This window comes from Symphodus melops, assembly GCF_947650265.1.
Source record: "Symphodus melops genome assembly, chromosome: 16".
Taxonomy (NCBI): Eukaryota; Metazoa; Chordata; class Actinopteri; order Labriformes; family Labridae; genus Symphodus; species Symphodus melops.
The window spans coordinates 6,649,098-6,658,707 of NC_136706.1; the positions used below are offsets into that span (position 1 = coordinate 6,649,098).

General features: G+C 45.0%; 1 protein-coding gene across 2 annotated transcripts in view; it reads left to right on the forward strand.

Annotated features, from left to right (window-relative positions):
• The window catches only part of cdk5rap2 (CDK5 regulatory subunit associated protein 2), a 34,658-nt gene that overhangs the window by 23,807 nt on the left and 1,241 nt on the right, over window positions 1–9,610 (forward strand). Inside the window, exons 33-51 of one of the 2 annotated variants that reach the window (XM_079363844.1) lie at window positions 72–173; window positions 630–778; window positions 1,404–1,804; window positions 1,911–2,143; window positions 2,407–2,458; window positions 3,610–3,819; window positions 4,119–4,294; window positions 4,928–5,266; window positions 5,788–5,913; window positions 6,043–6,159; window positions 6,252–6,441; window positions 7,310–7,431; window positions 7,566–7,781; window positions 8,041–8,130; window positions 8,238–8,494; window positions 8,582–8,731; window positions 8,809–8,947; window positions 9,063–9,109; window positions 9,230–9,281. In XM_079363844.1, the coding sequence (XP_079219970.1) occupies window positions 72–173; window positions 630–778; window positions 1,404–1,804; window positions 1,911–2,143; window positions 2,407–2,458; window positions 3,610–3,819; window positions 4,119–4,294; window positions 4,928–5,266; window positions 5,788–5,913; window positions 6,043–6,159; window positions 6,252–6,441; window positions 7,310–7,431; window positions 7,566–7,781; window positions 8,041–8,130; window positions 8,238–8,494; window positions 8,582–8,731; window positions 8,809–8,947; window positions 9,063–9,109; window positions 9,230–9,281 (3,168 nt within the window). The remainder of the gene's footprint in view (window positions 1–71; window positions 174–629; window positions 779–1,403; window positions 1,805–1,910; window positions 2,144–2,406; window positions 2,459–3,609; window positions 3,820–4,118; window positions 4,295–4,927; window positions 5,267–5,787; window positions 5,914–6,042; window positions 6,160–6,251; window positions 6,442–7,309; window positions 7,432–7,565; window positions 7,782–8,040; window positions 8,131–8,237; window positions 8,495–8,581; window positions 8,732–8,808; window positions 8,948–9,062; window positions 9,110–9,229; window positions 9,282–9,610) is intronic. The other variant, XM_079363845.1, reaches the window with a different exon arrangement.

Sequence of the window (9,610 nt, forward strand, 5' to 3'; positions counted from 1 at the left end):
AAAGCGAAGAGGAACTTGTGCTTGTTAAACGATTTCTTCCCTAACCCGACATATATTGCCCCCAATGCCAGCTCTGGAGCAGGATGACAAAGGCGTGCAGGTGGATTTGCAGGACCTGGGTTACGAAACCAGTGGCAAGAGTGAGAACGATAGGGAAGAGAGCAGTAGCACAGGTAGACGGCTTTCAGACGGACACTGCATGTCTGTCTGCTGAGTGGACACTAATCTCACATGTGGATCGAGTCTTTTCCAAAGTGTGCATGACAGAATGAATAAAGGGAACTGTAACTCTGTCTCTGACCTCGACGAGATATTTTCCCCTTCGGGTGTCTTAACCACACAAACTCTGCTGGTTTGAACTTGGTGTTTCTCTGTGCACTCTTCACAAACTTAAATGGACGGTCAATGTTTTGCATTGATGAACTCTTGCATGTTTCCACTCTGAAGTTCAGAATGTCTCTGGAGCACTCATTAACCTGTCACTTTAATTTCTTGTCTTCTTCTTTTTTTTTTTTCACCGTCAATCTGTCACTTAGATTATTAGTTTTTCTCTCTTTAACAATTTGTCTTCCAGAATCAGTTCCCCAGTTGAGTTTTATTTTTCTGTTTTTTTCCCCTTGTGTTTCCAGATCTAGAGGTTGGTGTGAAGCCCAGTTGTAGTGCCTCGAGCCTGCCCTACCTCCTGAAACATGAGCAGGCCAACTTTTCCTCCACTGACAACCTGGACTCCAACTCCAGCACCCCATACCCCAGTTCTCCAGCTTTCAGCTCAGCCAAGGTATAAAATGAACCCCCAACAAAGTGTGGCGTCTCCCCCCCCCCCCCCCCCCCCCCTTATCTGTGTAAAAAAAAAAAAAAAATTACTAGGGCAAAGGTTGACAAAATATTAATAAAGGAGTGTATGCGTGCTCTAACATGCACTGCAATTATTGCATGTATAGCTAAGGAGCTAGCTGAGTACATTGTGCATAATGCCCCCAGAGAGCATTTTGAAGCAACTGATTGAAATGTCTGCTGAATCAGCGAGCCAGCTTCTGTTTCTACAGCTTGTAAGTTTGGCAGCTGCTGTTTTGAACTCTTGAGCTTTTCGCCATATCTGTATGAGTTCAACGACTTCATTCATCCAGATCACAGATCTTTACTCAGCCTCCAGGCAGAAACAGAATTCCCTCACGTTCAATGACCACATCCAAAACACATTTTACCGTAAAGAACATAGAAGAGGAGAAACACGTTAACATTTGACTTCAAAATGACAGAGAGACTCTCAGTGAACACTTCCCACATTGTATAGTCAGTGAAATTCCTTTTTAAACAACAATTTCCTGCTGTTAAAGTGCGACCCCAAATATTTTTAAAAAAGGCTTTTCAATTGTACAAGTTTTTTCTTTTGTGTTTTTCAGGTGAGTCTGAAAGGCCTGCAGGTCTATGACGAGTACGGTGCGTCTGAGGACCCTCACCAGCTTCAGGGACAAGTCAAAGAGCTGAAGGTCCAGCTTGAAAACCAGACCAAACTCATCCTGCAAATGCAAAGTCTTCTGCGAAGGAACTCTCTCCCCAGTGATCACGTCGCCAACACCTGCGATCCGTCAGCCGCAAGGGATCAAGGGGGTTCGCACGGAGACCATAGCCAGAACGGCAGCTACAAAAGTGTGTCGCTGGGGGAGAAGAAGGAGGGGAAGAGCCAGGCGATGAAGGACAATACCAGCCGTTTGCATGTGGACCTGGAAGGAGAGAGGACGCAGAACAGAAGATCGAGTGATCAACCGCAGCAAACCTCCAGCGGCTCTACGTCTCCTGCAAGGTCAGCATTCACTCTTAACATGATCGTTTCATTATCGACTGGCAGCTACAGACTTGACTTTAGTTATCTTTCCTGACGTATCTCCATTCTGTCCGATACGGCCTAGACTGGACTCCCTGGTGCAATCGCAGGCCCGAGAGCTGTCCCAACTGAGGCAGCAGATCAAGGAGAGCCGCAAGCTGGGAGCCCTGCAGCGGCGACAGCTGGAGGAGCTAAACAAGGCCTTCAAGGATCTGCTGCAGGCAAACAAAGTGGACTACTACACGGGGGAGGTGGTCAGAGAACAGCTAGACAAGAGCCTCGGCATCCTGGACAGGCTGGAAGGACGGCTGGACAAAGGTAGCTCTTGTCTTTCATTTGACCAGATGCAAATAGAAAAATACGATTATGCTTCCGTTTTAAGTAGCTAACATCAATCTGTAATAGAGTTAATCCTCATTGTAAATGTTAAACAACAGCTGTGCTCCAGTCACGAAATAGTCCTCACCTATTGCACAGAAATGATTTGATGGTCTTGCAAAGCCTCAGCAGAGGGAGAGCAGTCACTCGTCACTGATGTTTACAGACAGGTCCTTGACAGCATCTTTTCCTCTGTCTGATAGGAGACTCTCATCTGGATAACGAGGACATGGCGGCTCTGGAGCTGTCACGCAGGTACTTTGCACTTGCTTGTCGTCCATGTTTCAGTTTGTGCTTAAGTAAATGAGTTGGTAAAAAAAAAAAAAGTCCCATTATCCATGTTAAAGTTAAATTATTCTGATATATCCTGACACATTATTGTTATGCTTAGAGAAGATGCTCGATGCACTTATTTTGCTTTGTGGGGGGGAGTTAGATTAAAGACTGCTCCCATCTTCTATTCATGGAGGAGGAAACAGTCAGTCAGCCCAGTCCAACTGTGACTGTTTGTTTTTTTTAAACTGGAAATCTTTGTGTTTACACTCGAGCGTTTGAGCGAGCTTTAGGGGGGTTGTGTTACTTTTAACAGAGCCAGGCTAGCTGTCTCTTTGCTAAGCTAAGCAGCTGCTGCCAGGTGTATCTCCCTTCTCCTCTCTTCCTCAGTAGTGAAAACTGACTGAGCAGTTTTTCAAAGCTGACTGGATTTATTTGAATACATGTACATGTTCATGTACAGTTGGTGTTTGAGTTTTGCCAGTCGTTAGCAGAGCTGTTGGTGTTTGTGTCGTGACCCCTTTAAACCCCCCCCCCCTTTACCTCCACCCAGCCAATTTGACAAATGACCCTGGGCGCTGGGTGTTTTGTTGATATTGAAAAGCGTCCCGCTGTTGACCTCATTTCTTTCTGTGTCATCCCAAACATTAAGGTTACATTGCCCCCCAACTGGGTCACTGGTGTGTCTGGGAAATCAGAACACACCCAGCACATGTCAATAATCATCTATGTATGTGCATGTGTTATGACGGCTCTTTTTTTTTAATAATATGCCAATTTAAAACCATATCCTCCTGAAATAAATAGATTATCAAGCTGCACACACATTTTCAATACTTTTTTTTTTTTTCTCTTTTTCGCCAAAAGAAAAAAAAAAAAGGCAAAGAACTCCACGTTTAATGTGTCTGGTTTTTTTTATTTTGTTTGTCCCTTTTTGTGCCAATTCTCACATGTATATAAAGAAACACTAAGAAAACAAAAGATCAGTTTTTGGTAAAGGTTTTTTACTGTAATATTTGCGTTGCCGTGTCACATTGATTCTGGCGATAATTTACTCTACGGTGTGGTTTTCTTAGAACCTTAAGTTGCTCGCAGTAACTTTCTTTAATGCACACGATCGATGCTCTGGGCAGTTCTTTGGAGCTTCAGCAGGGATCACAGTCACTGCTGTCTGCTGAGGAGAGCACGAGGCATCCTGCTGACAGCACGGCTACAATCCAGCAGGAGATAGATAAGCTGCGTGTGGAGCTAGAGGGCGAGAGAGAGCTGCTGCAGCAGCACATCAGCCTCCTGGTCCAGCAGAACCTCAGCCTGGCTGAGTGCACCCGGGAGCAGCTGGACCTGTGAGTGGCTCTGATGCCGACAGACAGACAGCATGATGTTTGCTGTGCTACATTTTTCTGACCGTGTGTTTCAACTGAGAGAACAAAGACCTTTGGGTTAGAGTTTTTTTTCTTCCTTTCACTTCTTTGTTACACTTCTCTTGCCCTTTAGTTTGTGTCTTTTCTTTCCAGTTCTTCTTTGCAGTGATCCCAAAAACACCCTGCTTGAGATTTCACAGGTGAAATCAAGCAGTTGAGTCCTCAGGTAGACCAAAGATCTAAAAGATTAAAACCCTTCCTTTTCCGTCTTTTCTCCTCAGACTGGCTAAAGAGCTGCAGGAGAAGAACGTTCTGATCCAGAGTCTGCAGAGTCAGTTAAGAGGCCAAAGTTTCAGCAGCCACCAAAGCTCCCACTCTGACCTCAACCACTCCGACAGAAACTCCTCGTCCTCCTGCTACAGCAGCCCGACCACACCGAGCAACAACCAGTCTCAGAGTAAGCACGAAGAGCACAACATAATTAGATTTACAGACGAGGGCGCGAGTCAGGAGTGCTTGGTTATTTAAACTAAACTAACTCAGCTTGCTCTGTGAAAGAAGTGTAGTGTACTTCTTTGTCTTAGTTTGTCAGGAAATAAGCGCAGTCCTTGTCCGCCTGCGGGGCCGGGCTTACTTCAGCCTGTAGTGGCACTTCTTTTCCACTCAGATCCATTGTGTCGCAGTGAGGCGTCCTACAGCACAAAGCGAGCCGGCCAAGAGCAGAGCGGGAGTAGAGTTTCAATCTGCCTCCACTTAACGCTACATTATTCAGTGGCAGCTATCCGTTTCAGCCTTCAAGTTGAGTTTCCCTCGGGAAGAGGGACCGTGAAGGCCTCACGGAAACCACAGAAGCATGTGGTCCTCTTATTGCCACCACAATCAACCTGTTTGCTTTTGTTATCTTGGAGGAGTTAAACGTCCACATATTATTGGTGGAGCATGACCCTGTGATCATTTCAGGATTTAAAAACAAGTGATGATATTACAAGAAGGGTTTTCTCACAAAAGAGCTCTCTAGAAGAAGTAGAAGAAGGTTTTTTTTATATTTATTTTTTTAAACATGAATGGTTTTCCTGCTTATTCTTTTTAGGCCATCGACTTCCCAGCGATTGGACGGGAGCAGCTGTCCCTCCGGTGGGAGGAGCTCAGGAGGACGGAGGTGTGCTGGCTCACTACAGACTGCAGGGCCTGCAGAGGGAGAACGGGCGACTGCACGAGCAGCTGAGAGACAGCGAGGATCTCAACAACACCCTGCGCTCTGAACTGGACCTGCATCGCTCCATCATGGCCCAGAGCAGCTCCCATCATGAGCCGCAGGACGGGGACCAAGACCAGGAGGGACGTGGGCCTCAGACTGACGCTCACAAAGGAGTTGGAAATGTTGGCTCACAGACCAACGCTGTGGAGCAGCCTCGCTCAATGAGTTCAGGTAAATTTAACACACTGCATCTAACGCAGAAGAAAGAAAAGAAACCGAGCTTTTAATTTGAAAGTTCTTTCAACCTCAAAGGCCCCAGAGACAAATTGAATTATGGGTCTTTCAATGTATTTTGTGGCTTTTGAGCTTACAAAGGTCTGTAAAAAAAAACAAAAAAAAAACATCATCACTGATGATGTCACAGTGATGTCATCTGTATAGACCTTAAGATTTCAAACCTTCAGCAGATTATTTTACATAGTTTTGCTCCGGGATAAGAAGATGTATATGTGTCCATCACGGGATTTAAAAAAAAAAGGCATTAAGGGAGTTTTAGAATTTTTTTTTTATTTTTTTTTCCTCGCTCTGTAACTTGTAGGGATTAACAGTCAGGATGTTTAAGGCCTTCACTGCTCAGTTTTGGCGATTACATTTCAATATCTATCTTTGGCAGGAACACTTAATCCTCATAAAGTTCCCTTTTAGTAAGTGTTCAGAAATTGACTTTGTGTGTGTGTGTGTGTGTGTGTCAGACTTGCTTGCAGAACACTTGCAGGAGATCCGAGCACTGAGGCAGCGGCTGGAGGAGAGCATCCGCACTAATGACCGTCTCAGGGAGCAGTTGGAGAAGAAGTTGGCCGAGGTTGAGAAAGACCCAGGTAAAGTCCAGAAACACTCCGCCTTTGTTCCCACACCTGTTTTTGTGTTAACATCTGAAGTGAACGGGCTGTCATTGTCCACTGATGAGTAGCATTTTTATTATTATTATTTTTTTTAAACCTCTTTAGCGGCCACCAACATCTTCATCCAGGGCAACGAGGAGCAGGGTCAGCTGGCCAACGAGGTGCGCTTCCTCTGGGGACAAAACCAAGCCCTGAAGGAGCAGCTCAACATGGGCTCCAGAGGTAAGACAAACTTAGTAAACACATACACATCATTTAGAAGAGCTACAGATCCTCTTGTCTCTCCCCGCTGAGGTTTTAAAATCTCTCTGCAGATAAGCAGAAGGAGAATGAGAAGCTGCGAGAGACTCTGGCCAGGCGGACGACCAAACTGGAGCAGAGCAGGAAGGACTGTGAATGTCTGAGGCAGGAGAACAGCCGACTGCACGAGAGGCTGGAGCTCAGCAGCCAGGAGAACTCCCAGCTGCAGGATTCACTGCACTACAGCAAGGAGGAGCTGCACAGGTACACACAACATGCAACCTGAAACCACACAGACATACTAATAACCCATCTAAAGAGACGTTACTGTTAGCATTAGCCCGTGCTATATGAAGGAGATCTTCTGTCATTTGGACGCTCATCCATGAACATGCGCATGCATCCTGTAATTGGTGGTACGTGACCTCTTAGCCTTCTCCCCTCTGACACAGCTGAGTGAGGCTGACACCTGAAACCTGTCGGATCACTTCTCCTCTCCCTTTCCGCCCCTCGTCTTCTCAGCTGGAGCACGTACCGCTCATGGCTCGTCTCGTTTTCTTTTTACGGAAACACACCGAGATAATTCAGTTGAAATGTTGAGTTTGGTTTGGAGATGATCTCTCTGAAGTAAAGTCTCATTTGCTTGTTGATCCAGTACAATAAAACAATCTAACTTTGTTTTTGCTTTTTATAATCAGTTTTTTTTTTAATGTGTGGAAGCTGCTGTCATTGTTCTAAGAGGCTTTTTAAAAGCTTCTATGAGGAGCTAGAATAGACATTAATCCAGATGTCTTTATGACCTCCGAAAGAAAAGAGACTGTCAACAATATGGACGACTTCTGTTAAAAAATGTGATGCCAGAAACCGCTGCTGTTGTCAAACACGCTGCCGAAACACCTCCTTTTTTTTCTAGATGTATGATGAGTGATATATTTGGCCATGAAAAGAAAGCAGGAGGACTTTACTAACACTGCCGACACGTCCCAATGAATATTTCTTCTACAGTGCACGTGTTGCACATGAAAGACTGGATTAGCCTTTCTATCCCTACACTTTACTGCATCATCAACTTTTCTAAAGGAGAAGCATGTATGTTTCAGACCTCTTTTATTATTTACATACGTGTTTCCAGGCTGCAGATTGAGGTGAAGCTCCAGAGGCAGCAGCTGTCTGACTCCCAACATCTGCTGCAGTCTCTGCGGGTGGAGCTGCAAGTTTATGAGAAGATGAAGACCCACTCTCAAAAACACAACGGTACTTTCAAAACACACACCGACACTGTGATGAAGCAACTGTTCCAAATGTTCTTCAACCTAGTTCCAGCTCTGATTTTATTACTTAAACATTGTGTGTCAAATAGCTCACTTTATTTGTGTTCCTCTTCGCAGAATCCAGTGAGCCCACCAGGGATCCCGTCTCTGCCCCTCCCCCCTCCGGCTCCGTTGACCTGAGTGAGCTGCTGCAGGAGATCAGACACCTGCGGCTGCAGCTGGAGAGGAGCATCCAGACCAACACGGCTCTGAGACAGAGGCTGGAGGAGCAGCTGCTCCGAGGACCCAACCGCTCGGAAACCATCAACATCAACTACCTGCTGTCCTCGCCAGGTAAACACACAGGACAGAAGCCTGTAAACGAACATACGAGAATCTGCCAGGCTCTGACTGTGCTGGTTTTACATTCTGTTTTTATTTTATTTATTTATTTTATTTTTTTACATTCTGTTTTTATTTTATTTTTTTACATTGTTTTTATTCTATTTTTTTACATTCTGTTTTTATTTTATTTTTTTGCATTCTTTTTATTTTATTTACAATTTATTTATTTATTATTATTATTTATTTATTTTTTACATTCTGTTTTTAGACGAAGGAGGGAGATCACCTGGTCGAGAAGGCTGTGATCTTTATCGTCACTCGTTTCAGAGTCATAATGAACACACGGGCGTCCTCCATGGTAAGAAAACTTTATTAACATTATGTTTGTTTGTTTTTTACAGCAGTGAACACATAAACACAGTCTGTACATGTCCATGTGAAACCCCTCTGAACACACTTTGTCAGATGAGAGACTTCGGGCTCATTCGGATGGCGGCTCACTCAGCAGCAGCTCTAACGACAGCGTCACCGGCGCTCCGTCTCGCCTGGTGCCGGGCCACCGCGTGTGGGCCAACCGCAACGGCCGCCACATTCTGGGTCTGATCGAGGACTACAACGCCCTCCGTAAGCAGATCTCAGAGGGTCGCAAGCTGGCACGCAGCATGGATGCACAACTACAGGAATGTCTGCACGCGTTCAGACAGCAGGGACCTGACAACAGGGTACCAACAAATGTTCATTTTTATTTCACAGCTTTCACAGAAATAAACAGTTATACGTTTTAATACCTTGTGCGTACATCTTCATAGGTAGTAGAGCAGCAGCATCTGAAGAGTTTGTGTGGTAGTGTGAACACCATGCAGCAAGTGTTAGAGGAGGGCGGTCGACTCCTCAAACTGGTGTGGAGAGTCTCCTTGCCATCTGGTAACACAGCAGGAGACGGCGGCAACAACCAGCAGGTAGTAACACTCCAAATACTCGGCAGTCTCATTATCAACACAAGCCAAATCTGAAATCTTTTGATCCTCCGTACCAGGATGAACTGCTGAAGAACGAGATAGCCAGACTGAAGAGCAGGTTGTCACAGCAGGAGAGGATGCTGAGCGGAGCTGTGAAACGTCTGAGAACCACTAACCAGCTCAAAGAGGGGATGGAAAGAGTTATCATTGACCAGTGTACGATTACTCTCCTGGATTTTCTTTTCCGCACTTTTGTATTTTTTTTTTATCTCTGGTATAAACTGTTTTGAACGATGCAACATGACTCATGTTATTTTTCATTTCCATGTAGTGTTTCTGACCCACGGTGTGTTGAAAAAAGCCCGGGGGAATTTAGAGGTGAGTCAACCAAAAACAAAAGCGCGCCCCCCCCCAGAGTTATATTTCCAACTAACTTCCCTGTCCACAGCGTTAAATTCTCCCTTTTTCCTTCTCCTGCTTCATGTGAAATAATGCTAGACAAATTACGGTACCATCTTTGGGCTGAAAGCTCGGTCTGGAGGACCAGAAGGTCAGTGTGGCAGAGCTGCAGACTTTCAGTGCGTTCACTGATGCATGCCATTAATGAGAGCCTGTATTTTTGGTTTGCCCTGCTGCATGAAGCAAACACCAAAAATATTCACGTATCTTCAGATACTTGCCGGTTCTTTGGGTTTGTTTGGTCAGATCCTTAATTCTTATGTTCAGGTTTCAGTGTGAATTCTATTGTTTAATAAACGAAAAAATTGATCAATGGATCAATTTCCTTTTGTGTTCTGCCTCTACCACTTTACGAGGCTTCTTTAAAGGAACAGTTTCACATTTAGGGAAATAAGATAAATGCAATTGTTATTTGAAGCT